The sequence below is a fragment of the Lichenostomus cassidix genome, chromosome 9 (genome assembly GCF_008360975.1).
Source record: "Lichenostomus cassidix isolate B80296 chromosome 9, HeHo_3.0, whole genome shotgun sequence".
In the NCBI taxonomy this organism is placed as follows: domain Eukaryota; kingdom Metazoa; phylum Chordata; class Aves; order Passeriformes; family Meliphagidae; genus Lichenostomus; species Lichenostomus cassidix.
In genome coordinates, this window is record NC_139490.1 from 8,628,685 (window position 1) to 8,653,631 (window position 24,947).

Sequence of the window (24,947 nt, forward strand, 5' to 3'; positions counted from 1 at the left end):
TCTTGTAAGTTTGGTACATAAGGCCATCTAGGTGACTTCCCAGAATGCCACATGCTGCTAAGTCAGATGAACTGAGTCTAAGTTAATGCTGCTCCTGTGGAAACACCAAAGCTGTGTTGTCCATGTTGTCCCCTATTTGCTGAGCTGGAGTTGCTCAGTTACATGAGAGCACTTGTGAAAGCAGTTCTCAGGGGCAGCTGTATGTCATCTTTTATCCTATTGCAGGCAATCCAGAGGGATTAGCCAGAGGCAGGTGGAGGGGTGAAGAAATTTTTCTTTCTGCTTGGTCAAGGAAACTGTGCAGCCCCACTTCTGTGTGCAGCTGAGCAGGGAGTGTGAGGTCACTTGAGTGTTATATCATTATAACCATCAAACTCCTGTTACCCAATGATAAGTGGGTAGTCTTTTATGGAGTCTTTTATGTTTTATGGGCTCTAGGCACAAGATTAAAAGGTAGAGCCACCCCCCAAACACCTTGCAATGTAAACTGTGAAGAAAAATATTAAAGGAATAGCAGAGAACATTAGAATCAAGCAATAGTATGGGGCAAGTTAAGTAGCAGCACATGTTTGGTGCATGTGATGGCTGCTGATGAGCCTGACCTTTTCAGTAACCCCACTGCTCTTGGGTGTGCAGGCAACCGTCAGGATTTTTTTTTTATTTCTCATTCTTACAAGAGGTTTTTTATGAAACCAGGACTGTGGGCAGAGACATTTGTCATAGCAGCTGTCATGGCACAAGGAGGTGTATAATTAACCTAGATTTTGTATCCCTTGTAGAGACAATCATTGACAGATTTGTAGCTGCAATGTAATGGAATGATGTAATATATGCTTAAAAAGAACACTTAATTCTCTGGGATGGGGAAGTAAAAGTGATAAAGAGGGAAAGACAGAGTCACAGGAGCTTCAAGTATTTTTTCTCTTTTTGGGGAGGTACCAGCAAGGCAAGATAAAATGGATCTATCCTCTGTCTATACAGCAGTTGTTGAGAGACAACATAGCTTTGTAAATCAGAAGTAAAATGTTAACAGTGAGTGAGGTGCTGATATTTTTGGTGGTGTCTCTCTTGTCTCTACAGTTTCTGAAATTGCAATGGATGCGAAGACGATTTCCTCCTGGACCAATTCCTTACCCCTTATTTGGAAATCTGCTGCAGATGAACTTCAAAATTCATCATGAGCATCTTAAAAAAGTATGTATTTTCTGGAAATTAATTAATGGACTTATAAGCTGATTGAAAAGTCAGTGTATTTAACATGGTTTTATTTTGAATGCTAGGGAGAGATTTATTCTAAATTGCATAAATGTGGAAATTGGTAGAGAATTAAAGTATCTGTTTCTTGGTATGAAAATTTACACTGACTATGAAACATATAATTAAAAATTTATGTGCATATGAATAAAACCATAATGATGATAATAGCCCTGTCTTACACATAGGAAAAAGATGCATTCTAAAGCAGACTCATTACTTCTGTGTGGTCTTTTACATCTCTGTGTTTTGATTGTTGTTGCACTGGCATTTTCTAAGTATCCCTTGAAATAGCTACTGAGAGAAAGTGTGTTTCCAGTATAGAAAGGATGATTATTTTTTTATACTTATGCAACAGATTTTTGAAAGATCTTAGAATCAATTATTTTCTCACACACAATTTGTTCAGATTTTCACAAGAGACTCCAATCTGCTTAACATGACTGAGCTTTTAAGTGGCTGAACTAATTCGTTGTGTGCCTATGCTCAAACAGTTTTCTAAGTCCAGTTGTAATGTGCAGCATTTCTAGAGTTTGTATCCTGTTTTATAGTCCTTACACATCTATATTAAATATTTAACCTTTAAATATATAAGTAATAGCACCCCTCTCTCTGTCTTTGTTCTCAACCTTCCCTTTCCCTGGTTCTCTCTTGTCCTGCCAGTTGTCTCCTCCCAAGCTGCATATTTCAAGGCAAAGTGATATTATTCCACCACATAAAATAATAGCCAGTGCATGTCTGCATTGTTTTCCTCTATTTCTGACACTCCAAACCTGAGGAGTAGTATTGCTCATCCTAAGATTTCAAAAGCTGTTAGTCCTTAGAAAAATGAAATTGAACACAAATGTGCAACCATAAGCACACACATTTTTGCTCACTGTGCACACCTGCTCCCTCTTGCTTGCTACCAGGCAGCAAAGTTTTGTAATCCTCTAGTTCTGCATTTCTTGGGATGTTTTGGCAACACTTCACTCTTTCCAGTCTATTTTGCTACTTTTCTAGTTCCTGATTCAGCAGCCAGGGAAAGGACTGTCCAGCCCACTTGTAGCGATGTCTGCATGCTCAGCAGGTGAAGAAAAGCCTGTCACAGTTGAGCTAGAAAGGAGAGGGTGATTGCTGCATTATTCACCTCCTTGACTGCTTTTGCTATACTTGATACCCAAAGGGGAATCTGTAAATAGTTTGTGTCAAACTCATGACCTAATGCTGTCTTGTAGCAAATGGTGAGGGTGGAAGAGTTAATCTAAAATGAGTTTGAATTGTAAGACATGCAATAAATGACATTGCAGACTTTGGCAATATTGGCTGGCATTTTAGAAACATCTTGCTCTTTAATAAATGAGACTTTATGTAGAAACCTGACTTCAAACTATATTTTATGTGTGATGCTCTCTTCTCAAAGCTGGTCACCCTCAGGGCATCTGCCTGGAGAGAAGATCTGATTCATCTTGTTTGATTTAAAAGTACCAGTTCTTACTCATGTTATTCTGATTCTGCTTTGTTCTACAGATGGCCAAAATTCATGGTAATATCTTCACCTTATGGCTTTCAAACACTCCTGCAGTTGTCCTGCAAGGGTTTCAGGCAGTGAAGGAAGGTCTGACTGCTCATGCTGAAGATGTTGCTGGAAGGCCCTTGAGCAGCATCTTTCAGATTGTGACACATGGAAATGGTAATTATTATTCTCAGAGATTTCTTTCATGTGTTCTATCCCTAGTTTTGGAAACTGATTTAGAGCCTCCAAATCTTTAATTTACAGTGGGGAAAGAAGTTTATTTTCATGAGTTTTTTGAAACAGTTCTCTTTTATGTTCTGTCAAAATATGAATGACAGCACAGAGTTAATATAAGAGTTTCTGTATGGGAGATAAATGGCTAAAATACAAAATTAAAGGAAAGAGGGATGTTGCCAGACTGCTGTCAAAATTTTGAAAAAATTAGAGTAAAAGGGAATGCTTCTTGCATGTATCAACTGTATCAATTCATTAATTTATGTGGTATTGACACCATTAGTTCATTATGGTCTTAGGTGTTATGTTCTCTAACGGTCATCTCTGGAAGCAGCAGAGGCGTTTTGGACTTGCAACAATGAGGAAAATGGGAGTAGGGAAAAAAGAACAAGACTACCGCCTGCAAGAGGAAGCTGCTCACTTGGTGGAGTACTTACAGAAAACAAATGGTATGGGATGGTGGGCAGGGCAGTCTGTGCAGTGGGAGACTTTGCTGGGGAATGGGCTACTGGTAGCTTTTGAAACGATTTGATTACAGAAATGGATTTGAAGTGTATTTGCAGAGCTGAGTCTCAAAAGTCTGTATCATGCCACCTGCATGAGGCATTTACTTGCAGAATTGTGAACCCCCACAGCGTGACCATGGAACTAGAGACTCCTGTCTGGTTATCATATACCAGTATATATATATATGTGTGTATATACACCAGTGTATATGTACTGGTCCCTATCAGTGTTATTACTTCTGAGTCAGTTTTACATTACTCATGGTAATAACATCAGGGTAAGAGCAAACAGTAACAAAATCAGTGTCACAATGCCTCATATTCCTGTGTAGAAAAGAGAAAGTATAAAATATGCAAAGCTTTGACCAAGGATGCACAGCCCTGTGCTAGATGCAGGTGAAAAAGCTCAGCTCACACAGTTTGTGGTGAACTCCTCAGTAGGAGAGGGAGTTCAGGTTGTGCTGCTGAATAATGGGGTTAATCCATGGGTAGGCTGAAATATTCAAATGCAAAAAGAGATGAGCAAAGAATAGAAAGTGGCTCTCTTCTCAACTCATCTGTGTATTTAAAGTCCCAGCTGACTGGTTTTATACCCTGGTTATTACCAAATGTGAGATCTGCTGATGCCAAGGTTTGATGAAATCGGTGTAATTTTTAAATTAATACTACTAATTCCATTCCCACCAGCAGTTTTTCCTTTTTTTAACCAACGGTGTTTTTTAGATGTCTGAAGTCACTTTTTTACTCAGGCTTTTTACCAATAAATTACAATTTGCCATCCAGTGATTTAATTAATATTAGAAATATTTATGAAGTTTGGTAAGCTCTCCTGTCAGTGGGAAAAGCAGGAACAGTAAGTGTTAATGGTGAATGTAATTATTTGTGTTTACAGGAAAACCTCTGGACCCCACTATGCCTGTTGTTCATACTGTCTCAAGTGTGATTTGTTCTGTGATGTTTGGACATCGCTTCTCCAGAGATGATGAGAATTTTCACCGCATGATTGAATCCTTTGACACTGTAGCAGCATTTTTGAACAGCATCTCCTTTTTTGTGAGGAAAACCACTTTTTTTTGCTTTCTTTCTATAGATACATAGTGAAAAAGGCAACTTGGTTGTTACTCTAGTAACAAAAATAAATACTAGTGGACTGGTAACTGCTGAAGTGCACATCAGTACAGTGCTTCCAGATGCCTAGTTCAAAACTTATTTCAATTGCTTCTGCTTCATCATAGCACAGAAATTTCCTGTGTCTGGGGAACAGGGATGAAAATGCAAAGATTTGTTACATGGCTGGGAGATGTACAAAGGAATTTTCTTGCAAAAGTCCTACCTGTACAACTCCAGTGTTCGAAACTATACCTAAAACTCAAATGTAAAATATAGGTAAAGTTATCTGAAAAGCTCTGAAATAGGCTTATCCTAATTTCTGTCTGGCAAACAGTCTTTCTTCACTCTGTGATATGATATGGCTGTCACTGAATGTCAAGAGTAAATGGGTCTTTACTGCTTCCTTCACTACTGCCAACGAACCTCATAGAAACTGAAGCAGAGCAACTGTTTTGTGCAAAGGTAACATGGCATGAAATTGCTTGATGTCAGCTTTTCCCTGTAGTTTTTGGCAGCAACACCTGCACCACATCTCCACATCCTTACACAAATACAGTGACCCACTGGAATTCACTCTCCTTCAGCTGCTCATTGATATCTGTCTCCATTCCAGACTCTTAACTTCACATCTGGTCCACTGGAGAGAAAAATTCTCTCTTGCTTCTATATGTGCAGCTGTGACTGCAGCTGCCAAAGCAGGGCAGTTTTATCATGAATCATTTTTGAAAGGGAACCACAGTGCCATGTGTAGTCCAAAAGTCAATTTACCCATGTACAAGGCAGCTGCTTCTGCAGAACTTGCTGAAACTCACCCAGTTCTGTGTCGTGTATGATTTCCACCATCTCTGACAAACTGGAAACTGCTGTAAGCAAGGTCTTAGAGAGTTTGAGGACTAATTTGATACTTTTGGTAGACAAGCTAAAATAAAACTACATATTAGTAACTATCCCAGAAGGTGCTGGTGGAATGATTCCTAATCTACCACCTTCTAATCAGGGTGGACACAGGTTCAGCTATTTCCAAACTGCTCTCACTAGGTATTTGTATAAGCTCTTTTTAAAACGTTAATAGTGTGTCCACAGCCAACAACAACGTTCTAGTCCCACATTTCATTCTGTCCTGCTCTCCACAATGCTTTCACAGGGATGTACAATCCCTTAATGATGGGCTCTACTAATCTGTTTTCCTGGTAAGAGGACAGGTAGTGTTAAGGAAAATTATGCAGTAGGCAAAAAAGAAATAGAGCCAGGAATCTGAATAGGCTTGTGAGGAGATAAATCTTTGTGATGCAGCTGTCACTTAAATAGGTGAGCCCAGAAGTTATGGCCTAATGGATAATTTAGCTGGAGTAGTTCTGTAACTGGAAGGACAAGATGCAGCCTGTAAAAGGGGTGAAAAGAAAGTGAACAGTTAACAGCTAACTTGTGTCAAGGAAGTCAGCCTTGATCTGTTTTCTTAAGTGATGAAATAGGAATTATATATGTGTTGGATATAGTGAGACCAGAGACATGTTTAGGGGGAGGTTCTTGGTTCAGCCGAACAAATTTCAGGCTAGCAAAGAATCAGGGTAGAGAGGAATTTCATTTATTCTTTGTACATCACATTTATATTTATATAATTTCATAATATACATGTTATATAAATAGATACATAATTTTGTAGTATAAAACAGAGAGAAATTTTGCTCCAGGGAAAAACAGGATTAAGAAAGACTTTAATGAATCATGGGATAGGCACTATCCCTTCAATCTGATGCTGAAGATTCAGTCATCAGTCTTTCATTTGCTTTTTCCACTACCCAGGAGGCTGTATTAGGATTCAAATTCGGTTTGTTAAATGCCACATATTTATATGTAATACTACATATCTAAAATATCTCTTTTACAGATATATGAATTGTCTCCCTGGCTTGCTGGTCATTTCCTACCACAATTTAAAAAGTTTAAGTCCAGTGTAGATTTTTTGAATGATCTGTTAGCAAAAGAACTTGAAAGTCACAAAGGAAAAAGAAAACTTGATGAAAATCGAGCCTTTATTGATTACTATTTGGATGAGATGGATAAAGTGAGTATCTCTGAACTTCTCTCACACTTCACTAACAACAAGGAATTTTAAGTATTCCTTTGATTATAATGATGTCTAATATAGATATAGAAGTGTATGATTTTCCAGGTGGTTTACTGATTCTTTTGTGTGTCATAACTTTTTTTCAATTAAAATTTTCAGACTAAAGGAAGTGCTGATGTTACTTATGATGAAGTAAACTTGATCCAGACTATTGCTGATCTCCTTATAGCAGGTACAGAAACGACAGCCACCACTTTACTTTGGGCATTGCTCTATATGGTGATTTATCCTGACATTCAAGGTAAGAGCATCCAAAGAGGTCTGCAACCCTAGCAATGATACAAATTCAAATGGTAGAAGTGCCTGTTCAAAGAAAAGTAGATGAATCAATTATTATGGTATGAATCAGGTGAACTGCATGCATTTGTTTCTTGCTGTATCCTTTCTAACATACAGGCAAATCATTCCAGGTTTTAAGAGATCTACACAGAATGCAGGGAGTGATTAATTTAATCAGATGGAGGAGTTTACTCTCAGATGAGATAAATTGTGCCATTTCACCATCACACACAATAGTGATTAGACTCCCACTAAGGAGTCTTTGGGTCATACTTTCAAATCCATGACTCCTACTCTTTGATTTGTTCCTGGCTTCTTGCAGCAGAAATAATTTAAATGTAGTGTGAGGTCGCTCATATATGGGGTTATTCCATCAAGCTTCAAACACAAATATCTACTCATAAATAGACAGAAAAAATATTGGAGTGAGTAGCTTGAAAATGTGTGCTTTTAATGATGATATTCACAGAAGAAAGGTACAGGTTGGCAGAATAAAATGACTGAAAAGAAAAAGAGGCAGAGTGTACTGAATTGGAAGGATTAGAATGTACATAAATCACTTCAAAGGCCTCACATTTGAGAGTTTAAGCTGAGTTTAAACTCCTGAGCAGGAGCCTGGCAAGTAGAAAATAGTGGAAGTGTTAAGAATAAAGGATGTCCCATTTTTTTTTACCTTCAAAAGACCTAAAATTTGAGACTGGGTTGCCTGTGCTGAATTTTCACATGATCTTTCATCTTCTCAGGATATATTAACACATTCTGAAGTTTCCTTCAGGGGCTAATTCTAATTGCAATTATGGAAGCTGTAGTATTAATAAAAAAAAAAATCAGAAATTACCATTTCAGCTCAGATTGTAACTAAAAAAAAAGAAGTCCTTGGGAAAAATTAATTTGTGTAAGTGCTTCACAAGGCGGGTAATTACAGAATAGCGGTTAGGCCATCTGTAGATGACAAGCAAGATCTATGTGCTTCTGAATGAAGAACAATCCTTGATCAATTACTAAACTGTTCCCCTAATATACGATTAATATTTTTTTGCAGTTGACTCCCTGCCTGTAAAACTAAATATTAATAAAATTCTTTTTATAAATTACTTTAGAGCAGTAAATGTAACAGGAACCTATTCCTATAGAATGACCTCATCTGCTGCCATTATTTTTAAAGTATTACCTGGGTATGCAACCTCAATGACAATATTTATTTAGGTCATCTGTATGGGAATTTGAAGGCATTCTTTTTTATAAAATATCTTTTTCATCTTTTTGGATGCCATTCTGGCTATAAAAAGCAATAGGAAAAATTACGAGTATAGCGTTTATAGATTGTTTGAGGTATATTTAAAGCTATATATTCCTCCTCAGAGAAAGTCCAGAAGGAGCTGGATGCTGTTGTGGGTTGTTCCCACGTATTTTGCTACGAGGACAGGAAGAAGTTGCCTTACACAAATGCTGTAATTCATGAGATCCAGCGATACAGTAACATACTGTTAATTGCACTGCCCAGACTGAGTGTGAAGGACACAGAGCTGCTGGGATATCATGTTCCAAAGGTAAAAATGTGCTGCATATTCAAATGTAGTTGATTTTTGGTCAACTGGATTGTTTTAGAAAGGCTTTTGAGGGTTTTCTTGACTGGGGACATGAACTCTTGTATCCTGTGGGTTCTAGCAGTGCCTCTAAGATATGATAGTCTCTGTGGATGGCCTTTCACCAGGAAAGGTGTGCTTTGTCCTACGTATTAGAAGATTCTATGGTCATAATTTTTGTTGAAGCCACTTCTCCTTTTTGCAGAACACCATAATTTTATCAAATATTGACTCTGTTCTGGCTGATCCTGGAAAATGGGAGACACCTGATCAGTTCAACCCAGGCCACTTTCTGGATAAAGATGGAAACTTTGTAAACAGAGAAGCATTCTTACCATTTTCAACAGGTATGTGCACTCAACAGAGATTTATTTACTCCTTGTGATAACACCTTCAGATCCATTCATTCCCCAAAATAACTGGGAAGGCACCTACAGATGGGTATATACAAACATTGCACTGTTTTCAAGATCTCCAAGAAGAGAGAAGTCCAGTTGTACATGCAAAAGATTGGAAGAGAAAAAATTACATATAGAATGTAATTTCTTTTTTGGAAAACAGTTCCAGTCCCTCTCTGAGAAGAGATCCAGCCATCAAAATAGTAGGAGGAAAATGCATGCTGCCAGGAAGACTGTAAATGTAAACTATGCCACCCTGGTGACAATTTCTGTAATGTCTTGCTGCCTGCTGTAAATATAGATAAATTTTTTTTTGTGGAAACACAAGCAGCCTTTCAGTTATGAATCATTAAATTACAAAATTAAGAGAAAAGGACAAAATCTGCAGAAAACAAGCAAACAAACAAAACCCCAGGCAGGTTAGAAAGGGAGATGTGATGGAAATCCTTTGGTTGATTGCCTTTTCTGTCTCTTCACAGGGCACCGTGTATGTATGGGGGAGCTGTTAGCAAGGATGGAGCTCTTTATTGTCTTTTGCACCCTGCTGCAGGCATTCACATTCACCCTGCCAGAAGGAGTGAAGGAAGTCAACACCAAGTTTGTTTTTGGGAGCACAATGAAGCCACCTCCCTACCAGCTCTGTGCCATTCCTCGGTAGGACACGGCAGATTCAGGGATGAGTTACTCTGTAAAACTGCTTCTGTATGTAGATACCTTTTAGCTTATCTTAAGATTTTTGCTTTCCTCTTCATTTGGTTAATCATTACCCAGAAAGATGCTTTACAGACAATTGCATCCTGAGGATTATAATTATATAGGGTTCATATTCTATTTTTTTTTCTGTTTGGAAAATATTGGTAAATTTCTCCTGATGTGTAGCAAATAAAGACATTAAAGGAAGAATTAGAATTTGGCCTCACTTATTACCAATTGGAAAGATGTTTTACAGAGAACCATCTTGAAGCATGGTCTATAAATTGGAAGTCTCATGAATAAAGATTCTTTCTCATAACCTACTGTTGCATTTGTGGAGATAGGCTCAGAGGTCTTCCAGTCTGTCTCGGGATAAAAGTGGGTGCAGGAGATAAAAGAAGCTTTTGGGGGAAGCTTTCTAGAGGCAGTTAGTATGATCTGAGATAACATTCACTTAGACTGATATGGTTTGCTGTTGAACAAACTTGTTTTATGCAACTCTGTCATTGACACTTGGAAACACAGTTCAGGGCTCCCCCCACTAAACCAGGTAACATTTCAATCCTTTAGATGAAAATGCAAGAATGGTGTCATCAGGCTGTTGTGGAGAGCTTTTTGTAACACAGTCAAAGAGCAAGGACTGGAAGACAAATTTCAACAGTGATCTGGCACAGTGTTGATAATTTGTTCATTTTTATGAGCCCACTGGTTGCCAGAGACATGAGAACATCATCTTCATGCCAGGTAGTCTACTGGTGGTGATTGCTCCAGATCCTCCAATAATTTATTCAGCTTCTATTTTATTAAATGGATTCTTTATCACAGTTAGCTCACTTCACTTAGCACACCATGACTAAGAGCAGATTTGGCACTACTGAAGAATTCTTGAAACCCTTTATGAGCAAGGTGCCTAAGGACTTGGCAAAAGTGGATGTTTAACATTTTGCTGGTTTGCTTACTGCCAGTTAACAAGGGGTTTTCTTTTATGGCATTGGGATACATTCTTCTTGTATGAGATACAAATTGGATACTGCATGCCAACACAGGAAGGATTATTTTTATACTCTGATTAGCTGACAGTGCCATCTCCAGGACTGACATCATTATCACAGCTGGACTGATTTCAGGTGTCTCTGCCTACCTTGTGTTTTAAAGCACCCCAATCTAACAGGCAGGGATGTGCATGAAGGATGAAACCTGCGTTGCCAGTTTCTTCCCCTCCAGGATTACCTATTTGGTGTGGTTCTACCCCTGTCCAGCATGTCCTGGCAGGTAGGTGGCTGGTATGATGTCCCCTCATGCTGAACCTGCAATCATCCCCCTGGCAGTAGCTCCACACTGGTAAGGGAGTGACTAATTTGTCTCCATCTGGATCCAGGAGGGGAGGCAGCAGTTGCTTGCCTTTAGCAAGTTAAAAATCACTAATCCTAAAGAAGAGCTGGTAGATGGTGCTGAAGAAATGCTGCTGCCAGTTGCAGTTACTAATTATTAAGAAAGCAGAGCCTTGGCAATCTCATAAATACATTTTCCATAAAATAAAGTAAGATGAACCCCATGCCTCAGGTCTGAACCAACCCACAGTCATCTTCTTTTTCCAGTGTGAGAGAACAATATTCCAGGCTAGCTCCAGCTGAACACTGGTTAAAGGTATGAGACTGCAGCTCTTGGGGGATGAAGACCCCAGGGCTTAACTTCCACTGGACAAAAATTACTTTTCCTGATGAAAAATCATTTAGATGGAAAATAATTTAATATCTAAAAGAACAAGGAGTGTATTACATTGATTCCAAACTGAAAGATCTGATAAATTGAAGAATTTGAAGCAGATTGTGTGAGCTTACACTGGAGACAGAGCAGGCAAAATGTACCAAATTCTTTTTAAAAAGGATTTTGTTTTCCCCATTGAAGGAGAGAGATAAATTAGAAATTACTGCCTTGAAAAAAACAGCTATTTAGTGTACATAAAGCTTATGTGGAAACCTACAAACATCCCTTGGTTAGTACACATTAATCAGTTATGCATTAGTGGTAACAAAGAGCTGTTGTTGGAGGCTAATTGACCTGGAGATCTGTAAACTCTGGGCTGGCAGACTCCAGGCTGCTCTTGCTGGATAAGGGCAAGAACACCTTCCAGAGCCACAAAGCCTAGAAATAGTTTCTGTCCCAAAGACGGGGATCTTGCAAGAAGAGAGCTGGTGCACAAGTCTTGGCAGTTTTCTCAGATTAGTGAAAATATATTTCCTTTACAAGTGCTTTGCTCTCAGGGGATGGGCATTTTTGACAGGGAAGCATTTATATCTGGATCTGTAATTTGGGAATGTAATGGTTGTTGTTATGTGGTGCCCAGAATCCCTTTCATGAGGTTTTCATGGTCTGATTGCAGCATGTGAAGTTCTTGCTGGTGTTGAGGCTTGGCAAAGAGCCTTGGCTACACACTCTGTTTTCAAGTTACCAAGAATCCACACTCATGTCATGACTAGTTCTTGCTGGGGCACTTCATTCTGGTTGTAGCTCAAGATCTCTACTAGATTTTTCCCATGTTTTTTATCTTTTTTTTTTTTTTAATTGTGTGTTTCATACTAGATGTATTTTCTGTATGAATATGCATTATTTATCTCATAAATTTTCTGCTGATTTCTCAAAATATCCTACAGGGTATTCACCTTATGTCAAGATTCAACAGGGAAATGCAGAAGCATAAAAAACCCTCCATGAGTTTACCTATTGCTAACAGGTTAGAAAAAAAGTGAGGTCATATATGAATCCAGTTATGTTTTCAATTATGTTCAAAAGTACAACAAATTTTGCTTTTTGTATTAAGCATTAGATAGTGTATATGTATCTTAAGATAAATGTGGGCTTTTAACTTCTATCAGCCTTGCCACTACACTAGATATAATGTGTGTATGGAATATATACAAACGAATTTAAAAACCCCAAGATTTAATATCCACTTACATTTGCCTGTTTAATTTGTATGTATGGCTATTGCTTTTCTAAAAGCATTCCTGGACTATTTGTAGGAACACATACCATTCAAAGTTGTCTCAGAAAAACTAGATGGAGAATTTACATGTATATACATTGCCTGGAAAATCTTGGCCCCAGTGTTTTAAGACACCATTCCTACAAATCCTGTGATCCATATTGGATAGATATAATCTGGATGAGAAGAAGGAGAAGGGTGTGCATCTATTAAATATGCTGAAGCATGAGAATATAATAATAAGAAAAAAAAGGGAGTGGTTGATAATAGAGAGGGAGGGTTAGAGGTGGGGAATAGTTATATGAAATTTAAGTTCATATGAAAAAACTGGTTTAGCAACCAGCCTTAATAGCTTCAATAGACTATTCTGAATTAAGGCAAGCTGGTAAAGGCAGGTGGCAAAATGTTGACCATAAGTCAAGCTCTTGCAGCAGTGGCTGTATTTCTTCTAATTACACAGTTTTTAAAGTTGCAGCGAGTGCGGAGACAGTTTCCTCCTGGACCAGTCCCTCTCCCAGTCATTGGGACCCTGATACAGCTGAAATTTCAGTTTAATCGAGATCTCCTCATGAAGGTACTTATTTTTAGATACTCCTAATTGTCTAATAGTCTTTGTGATTTCTCCTTTCTCATGTTGCTTGCTGTGTGAAAACATCCTCTCCCAAAACTGCATTGGTAGTACTTTAACTGTTCACTGGCCACTGTAATATCACACTTGGTTTTGTTCAGAATTTCTGGTTTGGTTGGCAGAATTAGAAAAGGATATTACGGTGTAAAATAGTTTGCTAAGTTAAAAAAACTGAATTTGAAATTGAAATTTCTGAATGTGTGAAGATCAAGCTGATGCTTAAACCTATCCCCTTTTTATACTGATTTTCACTGAAGTGCATGTGAAACTTGATATCCTTATATTACACCTTGCTACTAAATTTGATGAATTCATGTGAAAATTGATATAATTTAGGATTAAATACCATTAGGGATGCTATATCAGATTTGTAGTTAGGGAAAAAACATCATTAAAAATTTACTTTCACAGCATGGATTTGTAGCTTTCTGAAAACTGTCATTCTCTAGCTCGAGCAGTTAATAAATATTTCCCTGCACTGTGTGTGTATGAGCTTGTTTGTATTGACAGGATCAAAAACAGGTGGCAGGAAAGAAGAAAGTAACTGGTTCAATCTCTACAAGCTAGTTACTTCTCTGACAGTTCTGTGTTCTTTTGTGCTACTTTACTTGTACAAATGATAGAAGCCCTCTTGAAATAATTTAATGAACAGAAAATACCCTTTATCATATGAATAATTGTGAATTGAGGCTTGGCTTATATACAGTAATAAAAGCTACAGAATGTTTCTTGACATAGACCTGTGGCTCTGAAAAGTGGGAATACATAGGCATTTCCAGCAGTGAATGCTGGAAAAGACATTTCTGCTTTCTCAGTGATAATTGTAGTCTTGTGGGAAAGAGGGAGAACATCACTCCACCTTAGGACTGGTTCTGCAATCAGTGCAAAAACTGGTTCATCCTCTGTTAGTTTGTAGTGTGTGGGATTTCATCTGTGCTTTTCTGGCTTCTCTCCTATCTCTAGCTGGCAAAAATTCATGGCAACATATTCACCTTATGGTTTGGATGGGCCCCAGTGGTTATACTGAATGGATTTCAAGCAGTGAAGGATGGCATGACCACGCACCCTGAAGATGTTTCTGGGAGGCTGGTGTCACCTTTATTCAGAGCAATGGCCAAAGGAAAGGGTGAGATTTTCCTGACATAAATTGTACACTGAAGTGTCATCTTGACAAATTGCAGCTCTTTTGTGGCTTGTGACCACTTTCAGAGGTACCACAGAGGCAGGGTTTGTCTATGAGGAGTGACTCCCAGATGAACTGTAAGGTAGGGAGATGTGAAATAGCTTTTGGAGAGTAGCAGGAAGAAAATACCAGCAAGAGGAAAAGGATTCATAATACCTTCTATGGAATACTCACTGGAGCAGACTAAGAGTTGATGAGATGAGGCAGTGCTAAGTTGTGCTACAGAGAAATGGAGGAAAAGCAGGAAATGACCCAATTCTTTGTCCTGGACAAACTGCCTCCCACTGTGACATTTTCCTCTGAAGAGTGAGTTTGATGGTGGGATCTTCTTCCCATTCCCTTCCTTTTGTGAATATTTTCCTGCTGGCATGGTTGCACCTAGAGGTTCACCAGAGGTTCAGTTCTGTTTCAATCTTCCTGTAGGTTTCATACCACCAAGGACACTAGAAATTCCCAAAGCCTGTCAAAAAGCCTAAATACTGAACTTTCCTGTTCTGCAGACAGGAACTTTTCTCCCTGATTTTAGACAGTCAGAACTCTTTCCTGTTTTCCCTTCATGAGAATCATTACCCTGATTCAGGTGAGCTTCAGGAATAGAAGAGAGTGTGAGACAAGCACTGCAGAGAGTATCTAGAGAAGCAGCTGAGATATCCTGAGATATCTGGTTGTCTGGGATCAAACTTTATCCTGAAAGTCATCTTTTTACCCACCTGAGATTCCCCATTTCAGCCCTGCCAACATGATTACACGTCACACCTGCTCCTTCATGCCTTTGTGTTCACAGGCAAGTCAACAGCTTAATTATTTTCTGTGGCTTAGTAAATCCTTTGATAATCCTTTTAATATAGTCTTTGTCTATGATTAATATTAGCATGATAAAGAGCTCTTCATTTAATGGGTGCAGGGATTATGTTAGCAACTGGTCACACCTGGAAGCAGCAGAGGAGGTTTGCTCTGAGGACTCTCCGCAACCTTGGTCTGGGGAAAAGAGGTCTGGAGCACCGAGTTCAAGAAGAAGCCCACTACCTGGTTGACTTCTTTGCAAGTATGAAAGGTATCTCTGCAATAAATATCAATACATCTTTGTCATTAGTATTTAGTGTATGAACTTCTCTGTCCTGTCCCAAAATTGAGGGCAGCTTTTTTTTCACATGAGAGTGTGCAGGGTCTTACAGTGTCTATGTGGAATGGACTGAAAATGCAAAGCCCCCAGTTCCCCCTGTGTTTTCAAGGAGACTATTGCTCAAAATTATTAACAAAACTACTAAAATTGAGAAGGAAAACTGGAGCTTATTTATTATTTACATTTTAGAGCTCTCTAAGTTGAAAGGGATCTCTGAAGATGGTCTAGTCTAACTCCTACTCAAAGAAGGGTCAATCCAAGTAAGTTTCTTAGGGCTAAGTTGTAACTCTCCACAGGAATGGAGATTTCACCACCTTTCTGGGTAACCAGTTCCATTGTTCAATGAGCCCTACAGTAAAAACCTTTCTTGTGTTTATGCAGAATTTAATGTATTTACATTTTTTCCTGTTGCCTCACTTGATACCGCAGAGAAAAGTCTGGCTCTATGTTCTTTATACCCCTCCACCAGGCATTTCTACAAATTTAGGTATCTACCTAAGTCTTCCCTTCTCCAGACTAAACAGTCCATTTCTACCAGCCTCTCTTATGTCAGATGCTTCAATTCCTTAATTGTCCTTGTGGTCTTTTGCTCAACTTGTTCTAGTATGCTGACGTCCCTTGTGCTGGGGAGTCCAGAGCTGGAATCAGCACTTCCTCTGGGTCTTGCCAGTGCTGATCAGAGGGGAAGGATCACCTCCCTTGGCCTGCCAGCAATTCATTTCCTAATGCAGCCCAGGATGATGTTTGCCTTTGCCTCAAGGGCATATTTTTGGCTTGTATGTGGTGCTGGTGTATAAAGTTAAGAGACAAAATCAATGCTGATGAATTTAGCTTTATAATGCCATTTGCACACACTCTGTAAAGCACTGACTAGCATCTTGTCTTCATTACAAGATTCTACCCTGATTGACCCAGTTAGGATTGTGTGGGTTGGATTTCCCAATACTGCTCCTTATGCAAAGGCACAATAAATCAAGACATGCTGTGGCTAGCATTGTATAAATTAAAAATAATTAAATCTAGCCCAATTCCATGGTTTGAGAACTAGGAGAGATAGAGATGTGACCATATGTGCAGGAAAAAAGCTCAGAACAGTAAGTTGCTAATCAGAATTATGCCTTGACTGCTGGGCAGTTGCATTGATACATACACAAATACAGTTTGTTATAGTTGCTTATTTCAGAGTCAAAAAATAGTTTTCTTGGGATTAGGTTTCAAATAATGCTTTAAAATTAGTTACTATAATGTTGACACGGTTGGTTGAAAGGAGTTTACAACATTTTATCTTACTGGAGGTTGTAAATATCTAGCAAGGTCAGAAAAAACACAGTAGCATTGCATGCCTCTCTGTCTTTGCTGCATGAAGCTGTCTCTCTTCTTGCTATTCTACCCTCAGGTTCCCTTTGTCCATGGTGTTCTCAGTCATTGCCATGCTTGAGACATATTTTCATTTAGTCAGAAAGCAAATTTGCATAGAATTTTTCCCCAGTACCTCTAAATTTGCTCTAACATATGATGCAATATTTTACACATCTGGCTTTTCTTTAGCATGCCACACATTCCTGAGCTTATGGGACTGCAACATCGTTGTGAGGAATCAGTTTGATACCACAATTTTGAAAGAATATTGCTGCTTCTCTGTGAAATGCAGTGCTTTCTTTAAAGTTCTATGGGTAACCTAGAACATTCTCTGATATCACTGAAACAGGAGACATTAACAATGACATTTATTATTATGGTTGCAGGGAAACCTGTGGATCCTTCTTTCCCTCTTGTCCTTTCTGTCTCAAATGTAATTTGTGCTGTCGTGTATGGACATCGTTTTTCCAGAGAGGATGAGACTTTTCACGAGCTGATTAAAGCCACAGAATATATGTTCAAATTTGCAGGCGGCTTTATTCATCATGTAAGTGACCTGTCTGTTGTGTTTTTCTGAATAAGACAGAGAGTGACAAATGCAAATTGAAGAGGTATCTGTCAGGCAAGTCTTAGAATGGGTGAGTGATGCCCCATGCAGCTTTACTGGGCAGTGCACTCTCTTAAAATGTGGTGGTGAAGCTCCACATGCCAACCTTGGCCATTTGTGTTCACTGTCCTGTGTTTGGATACTGTGGTAGTTTGCCCCTAAATCTTTGCAATAAGGCACAAACTCATGGACTGCTCCTGGGTCATGTTTGTTACTTGGTTTCTCAAGCCCTGTGTGCCACAGATTCCTGCCTTGGGCATCATGATTCTTAAATATTGAATGTCAGGTCTAAAAGTGTGATTCACATGCCAAGTTTAGACACTGTTTTATACACAATCAACAGGGAGAAGAATGAGTCAAATACCAAAGTGTTTTGCCTGTGGCTACTTATCTCAGAGTGAACTTTCTAACTACCAGAATAGGTAGAAAGCAGCTATTTCTTAGGCCAGCTTTCTGAAGTGGTAAGGGAGAAGGAAAAAAAATAGGCTGAAGTCAGCTGTCAGCTAACCCCTTCTTTCTTTCTGGAGGAGAGCACTCAAAATCGTCAGGTAGCTGTTCCTTAGCTTTTCTTGGTTTCAGATATTCGAAATTTTATTGAGGACCCTTGAGAGCTTGATTCCTAGAGAGTACACTCGGGGTTACCCAGCCTGTACAGCAGCCACCAGGAGCTGGCCCTTGCTTTGGGTTTCTCAACTCCTTCTGTGTACCCTGGCAAGGACAGTTTCCAACTTTTGCTTCTCCCTTCCCGGTATTCTCCACTGGAGGGCAGGAGCTCACTTGTAAAATGCCTGAATGTTGAACTGTGAAGTTCATAGCGATTGAAGGCATGAATAACTGCACAGATGAATACCGTTCATTCTAGTTATAATAATTCTAATTTGGCTTGTGATGGAGCTGAAAGCCTGTGGAACTCTGAGCTTACCATCAAAACTAGATATGATATAGTTTACTTTTCACAACTTGAAAGCCTAAGCAGTCTTTGTCAGGATATTTTACTAATGAGGCCAAATCCCAAGCTAACATGAATGTGACTTCTCTTTGTAGTAGGCCTTCCTAGTGCATTTTCTTGTGATAGAGACTTTGCAGTACCTCTTGTGTGTCACTCCCACAGCTCTATGAAATCTTCCCCTGGCTGATGAGCCGTCTCCCTGGGCCTCATAAGAAGGCATTGGCTTGTTATGATGTCCTGAGCAACTTTACACGAAGAGAGATCCAAATGCACACAGAGCGTGGGATACCTGAGGAACTTCAGGATTTCATTGACTTCTACCTGGATCACATTGAAAAAGTAAGTTTGTTCTGCCCAACCACACATTCATGGGGAAAAAGGTCAACATGGAGCATTGAATCATTACAGCCAGTCTGAATCATGAGAGTCTCTTACCTTTCTAGATGCCATACTCTGAGTCCAATAACCAGGATCTTGCTAAATCCTTTCTGATCATTGATATGCCCCAGCACCTTGCAATACCTTCATTAAAGGGCAGGTTAACATGCTGCATTTTTCTCATTAGCACAAGTTACAAAATAATTGAAGACCTCCAGGAGAGAATACTCTATTTCTAAGTGAACAACAAGAGAACTAGGAATGTCTTTGGAAGATAGAGTGGACATTCTGAACACAATATTTGGCTGGTAAACGTTTGCCAAAAGATGTTGCAAACAAGATAGTTGGATTTTCAGAAAATAACCTTGGAGTCAGCAGTGCTTCAGACAAGGTTGGAGGAGAGTGCCATGGCAGTGAAGTTTCAAGCAGAAAAAGGAACTGGGACAAATAAGGGCATTTTGGTCAGGCAGGTGTAGTAGAGGTCATGTGCTCTTAGCAGCAACAGAGGCAGCTGCAGGCAGCCACCCGCCTCTCCCTGGTAATTCTTTATTGATCAATTCCCTCATCAGCTGTTATATTCTTATGTCCTTGTGTGCAGTGTAACTGGCTTCTAGTTCCTTGGATCCTCTTGTTTTAAATTTCTTTTTTTATACTGGCACAGTAACACATCTGGCCTTCCAAAGTGTTTGACTGCTTCTAAAGCCTTTCATTGCTGGTCTAAGATTTATGAGAACTTGAATGTCAGTACACCAGAAATTGTTTCACTGAGATCTTCTGGGACTCTGCTGGGTGGAAATTATCCAAGTTTGTTTATTAAAAAAAATGAACCGTCTGTAATAGATGCACAGGGGCAATAAAAAACATACTAGATTATATTACAGCAGGAAGAAACATCCCTCCTACTTTTCAGTTGCTCCACTGGCAAGATAAAGGTTCAACACCTCTGAGCATAACCTCCCTAAATTTAGACAATGAATTCCCCCAAACCATAACCGTGTTTTTATAATTTCAGTGTATACATACATGTCCTCACACTCTTAATTGAAAACTGTAAAACCCCAGAGCAGCTATATGTGGGTCATTGTGCCATTGTCATGTAGAAGAAACCTAAGTTCTTAACACAGCCCAATGTTCACTGCCTGGTCAATGTATTGCTTGGTAGAATAACTAAGTGGTGGACTATGATTGAGGCGTGAAGAATGACATGCTGATACACATCTTTAGAAAAGATTTACTTATGAAACATTCTAAATTAACCACTATTTGCATAATTAAGCCAATAATATTTTTCTGCAAAGAACATGTGATTTAGCTTCATGGTTAAGAGTGGAATAAATGTGGCTTGTCTTTTGTGAAATGTTAATCTTTGTGTTGATAGTCATCTTTGGGGTCTAACATTCCTTAGCAATCTCTCTTATTGTCCTATAGGAAGAGGACACTGCAGCTTGGAACTGGTTATAAAATCACATATTCTGTTTTTTCTAACTTTCATGTATAAGTCTCTAATTTTTCTCATCATTTGCAGTCCAAAGATGAACCCAGGTCAACATACAATGAAGACAACATGGTTTATTCTATAAATGACCTTTTCTTGGGTGGATCAGAGACATCAAGCACTACTTTGAACTGGGGCCTGCTCTATATGGTGGCAAATCCAGACATCCAAGGTGAACAGATAAACCCATCACAAATATCTCTCACGCAATGGAAAAACCAAGTCATAACTTTTTCACAGATCAGAGATTATTCCTAGATACTGGTACATGCCTAGTGGCTCATGTACCTTTTTGTACTTGTAGGTCTGCCCTAGGCAGCATCAGTAAACCCAGGTATTAAATTAACTCTGTGATGTGTTTTAGTTTAGGCTCAAAATTAGGATTTTAAGGCTCAGACTCACCTGGCATAAGTTTCAGAGAGCTGTGAGCTTAATGTTCTAACTGGCTGTAGGTGTTGGAAGCACCTAGGCAAAAGAAAACCCAAAGATAAATCCAATTATCTCTTGGATTTGTGGTAGTAAGGCAACACTTAGTTTTAAATTTTTGAGCAACAAATATCTTTTCTTAATCCACGATCGAATAACTTCAGACCCAGAAGTAGACTTCTCATATGTTTAAGGTGTTAGAACACCCTGCTACTTTGATTTTCTTTGTAAAAAGTAACTTAAATATTTTACATTGATTTTGTTGCTGTTCCCGTAGTTCTAAATGGGAAATATCTTTAAAAATGGAATTAGTGAAAATACTTGACATGTTTTTCAACCTGAAATGGTGAATATTTTCCACAGAGAAAGTGCAGAAGGAGCTGGATGCTGTTCTGGGTCCCTCCAAGTTAATCTGCTATGAGGATCGGAGAGAACTGCCCTACACAAACGCAGTGGTTCATGAGATCCAACGTTTCAGCAACATTATCTCAGTTGGCATGCCCAGGGTGTGTGTGAGGAACACAACCTTGCTCGGCTTTCCCCTCAAAAAGGTACAGACACAGTTTCTCAGTTGCTACAGATCTTTCCTGCATCAGTAGAGCAAGGTGTGGATTAAAATATTCTTGTGCCAGGGTCTTCTCCTCAATAGGAGGGGGGCTGGATGCCTTTGGGTCATGGTCTGAATGTGAACAAGGACAAGAATGAATGTTTTCCTCCTTTCAGGGCACCATAGTTCTTCCAAATATTGCTTCATCTTTGTATGACCCAGAGCATTGGGAAACACCTCGGCAGTTCAACCCTGGTCACTTCTTGGATAAGGATGGAAACTTTGTGGCCCAAGAAGCCTTTTTACCATTCTCAATAGGTAAGTGGGCTGCAGCACTAACATCAACAGTTTGGATTGGGACGGTAGAATGAAGATGTCTATTAAAAACCTATTGGTTGCCTATTTGAAACCTTTCTGTGGAAAACAGTACTTAAATCTACATGATTATTTTCAGTAACATATGTACTACTGAACCAATAACAACATGGAAAATCAGAGGTGTCCTGACAAACATATACATCTAATTTGCCCTATTTTTGGAAGGAAATTCTCTGCTAATGATTGGGCATTCATTTCATACCAGACATATATATGGAAAGCACTTGCAAGCAGCCGTCCAGTTTCTTTATGTATTCAACATGAGAACATGACATCTCCTAGGAAGAGCAAGTCCTTATTCTTAATTTCCATGATGGAATGAATTCCTTTAAAGATGTCACTCAAATGAAGATGAGGCTTTTGAGGTAATTGAAGGGATACTTGGAGCAGAAGGGATACATGGTTATCTATAGCTGCAGATAAGATTCTTTAAACGAAGAATTACATGAAACTTTGTGTCATTGATTGAATTAAGTCCTACAGAAATTCTGGACTCAGCAAAAACACCTTTGCACTGTGTGAGGATGAACACAATTGCTGTTGGGGTCAGGGTTATTTACTCACTGTGCTTCCCCTCTCTCCTCTGCAGGGCACCGGGTGTGTTTGGGGGAGCACTTGGCAAGGACGGAGCTCTTTATTTTCTTTGCCAATCTGCTGCGGGCATTCACCTTCCAGCTCCCTGAGGGAGTGACAGAGATCAACACTGAGCCCATCCTAGGGGGCACACTGCAGCCCCACCCCTACAGGATTTGTGCCATTCCACGCTAGGCTGGACATGTGCAGTGTGTCACACACCAGCTATGAAATATCTCCCTTATTTTTCTGAATGTATGTCTTGAGACCGTGGAATGCTTTTTGTCTTGGATTTGAATTTCTAGTCCTGAAGTCACCTTTTGTCTCTAGTAGATAATTTTGTTTAGACCCTTCTTTACCTGCTCATGAACGTGTTCTTTTTTGTGGTAAAATTTCCTTTGATCGATAAGAACCCATAATCTCAGCCCTAAAGGCATCTTGCAGTTGCTGTCTGGTCTAGTAGGTATAAATCCATGACACTGCTGAGAAAATGACAAAATTGACTGCAAGACTTCAAAAATTCATTCATTATCTCTGATAATGTATTCATTCATTATCCTTTTCCCAAAAGCAAGTTGGGAAAACATACCTGGAAAATTCTGCCTCTTGATGTCACTGTCATCAATAGCAACATTTCAGTCAACTTTTTTGTTGATGGTCACTAATAAAAAATATGAAGGAAAAATTAACAACTGGCTTTATTTATGGATGACTTCCAGCTCACTGAGAATTTCTAGATTTGCTGCAGCAGAATATGTGTAAGCCATCTCTAAAACTGTCAGAGAATAACTGAATCCAGCAGTGAAAAGTGGAGGCTGAAACTTGGTGAAGAGTGAAGACACAGGGAGAAGTTTTCTTTTAGGACACATACCTTTAGCATTTTAAAAGTCTGACAAGTCAATTTTTATAAAGTCTTTTCTAACAGGGCAACTGTTTACTCCCATGCCTGACTCTTGTTAGGATCAGCACTGGGAGGCTTCTACAGCAGATGTAAGGACTCCCCAAGGGACAGCTTGGGAGAGGAATCTGCTTTAGTGAGAGATGATGGTAAATTGAAAAATGTTCATGGAAAACACCGGAGATACCTTTTAAACACCTCAGCAGAGCTCAGCTCAGCTTCCTGAAGCCACAAAGGCTTGCCATATACACAAATACTCGTCAAATGCAATTAAAGAGTCTATAATTAGCAGAAAAGGAAAAAGATGGTTCCTATATTAAGTATTTATATTGTCTGGGAAAGTCTTGTAAAATGTAAATGAACTTGTCCTTCATTAATGTTCCTGTTCCTGTGAGAGAGGACAGGACAGCTGAACAGATGATCATCTGTTAAATCTGTTATCACTCAGTGTCATTCGCTGCGTGATTGAGATTAGTTGCATCCGTTCACCATGAATCACAAATTTAGAACTGTCTCATTATTTCTAATTCAGTAGCTGATGGAGCACAGCATCAAAATAGTAACCACTTGATATTTAACTGTTATTAAATTAAATGGCAGGATAGCACTAGTGAAATATGGAAGATCACATCCTGACATTTTATATGACAGAAAACCGTGCCCTGTTAAAAACTGATGTCAAAGTCTGTGTGGATTTGCATGTGTGCATGGGTAGATAAGGTAAAGCCTAAACCACTGTGATTTGGGGATGTTGGAGCTGTAATTGCTGCTTAGAAATGAAGTTGGAAACATCAGAAGCATTACAAGCATTAACATCACTGCTTTGTGATGCTGTCGCTCCTGATGGCCACATGCTTCCCCAGATATCCTTCCAAAAGGGAAGCTCATAAATGAGCCTGGGATGGAACCACAGCCAGGACAGCCTGTAAGCAGCTAGAGAACGTTGAGTTGCCTGAACCCATGGAATGGCACAACCCCAAACAAGGGGCATGAGCAGCACTTGAGCAGATGTGCAAGAGGAGATATGCAGGGTGCGTCAGAAGGAAACTGCACATCGTATGTGGACAGGTTATTGGTGCCTGTCTGTGACAGGAACTGCTCCTGGGTGGTTTCTATTCCTTTGTGCAGAAATGTCCAGGGGATGAGAGCCCAGCACATGAGCCATGGCAGCGGCAGGATGTCAGTGGGAAGCTCACAGCAGCAAGATGGGAGAGCTGTGCTTTTCAGAGCCTTCATATTTCTGTTCCTGCCTGACCTATTTCAAAAGTGAGTCACTTTGGCTCATCTTCTAATAAAGCCTGGTCTTTTTGAGCTTTTAAAAGCCTTTTTGAAGCCTGTCTGATGTTGCCACAGCAGGCCAACAAAGCTGAGAGCAGATTTGAGAGAAGCCCAGCTTCCACTCATGAAGTATGTGCCAACCCTCTCTGCTTTGGCTGTGTGGTGTCTTGGAAACAGCCCCTTTCACACACATCCTTCACTCCTCTCTCTTCTCTTATTCATTTCTTTTATGTTATTTCTGATATCTTCTTCAGGCTCCATTTTTGTACTGGTGCTGCACCTGTTCAAGCATACAGGGGAAGATCTGGCTATACAGGAAAATACAGAAAAATGTAGAGAGGCAAAGCTGCAGATTTTCAGTTCATGTAGCTCTTGGAGAGGCTCAGAGGCTTCTGAATCTGTGATGATCATCTGATGCCCTTTTCACTGAAAGTTTATACACAAAGCAGATGCAAG

The 24,947-nt window shown here is 39.4% G+C and overlaps 2 protein-coding genes across 5 annotated transcripts; both read left to right on the plus strand.

Moving 5' to 3' along the window:
- The first annotated feature begins 383 nt into the window (after window positions 1-383).
- LOC146433195 (cytochrome P450 2J6-like) lies at window positions 384-10,069 on the plus strand. The gene is made up of 9 exons (XM_085069252.1): window positions 384-1,194; window positions 2,764-2,926; window positions 3,283-3,432; window positions 4,382-4,542; window positions 6,488-6,664; window positions 6,827-6,968; window positions 8,369-8,556; window positions 8,798-8,939; window positions 9,470-10,069. The coding sequence occupies exons 1-9, from the start codon at window positions 1,024-1,026 to the stop codon at window positions 9,646-9,648; spliced, it is 1,473 nt and encodes a 490-aa protein (XP_084925378.1). The 5' UTR covers window positions 384-1,023; the 3' UTR covers window positions 9,649-10,069.
- Window positions 10,070-10,820: 751 nt separating this feature from the next.
- On the plus strand, window positions 10,821-22,988 carry LOC146433196 (cytochrome P450 2J4-like). Of its 4 annotated transcripts, none has more exons than XM_085069250.1 (10): window positions 10,821-10,955; window positions 13,139-13,243; window positions 14,261-14,423; window positions 15,385-15,534; window positions 17,349-17,509; window positions 18,681-18,857; window positions 20,422-20,563; window positions 21,181-21,368; window positions 21,541-21,682; window positions 22,332-22,988. In XM_085069250.1, exons 1-10 carry the CDS (start codon window positions 10,944-10,946, stop codon window positions 22,508-22,510), a joined length of 1,419 nt encoding a protein of 472 aa, XP_084925376.1. In that variant the 5' UTR covers window positions 10,821-10,943; the 3' UTR covers window positions 22,511-22,988. The 4 variants fall into 4 exon arrangements, 3 of the variants coding, with proteins under 3 accessions (XP_084925376.1, XP_084925377.1, XP_084925375.1); XM_085069251.1 differs by lacking the exon at window positions 10,821-10,955 and adding an exon at window positions 11,026-12,417; XR_014854017.1 differs by lacking the exon at window positions 10,821-10,955 and adding an exon at window positions 21,948-22,107 and having other exon boundaries at window positions 13,019-13,243; window positions 22,332-22,446.
- Window positions 22,989-24,947: the final 1,959 nt, after the last annotated feature.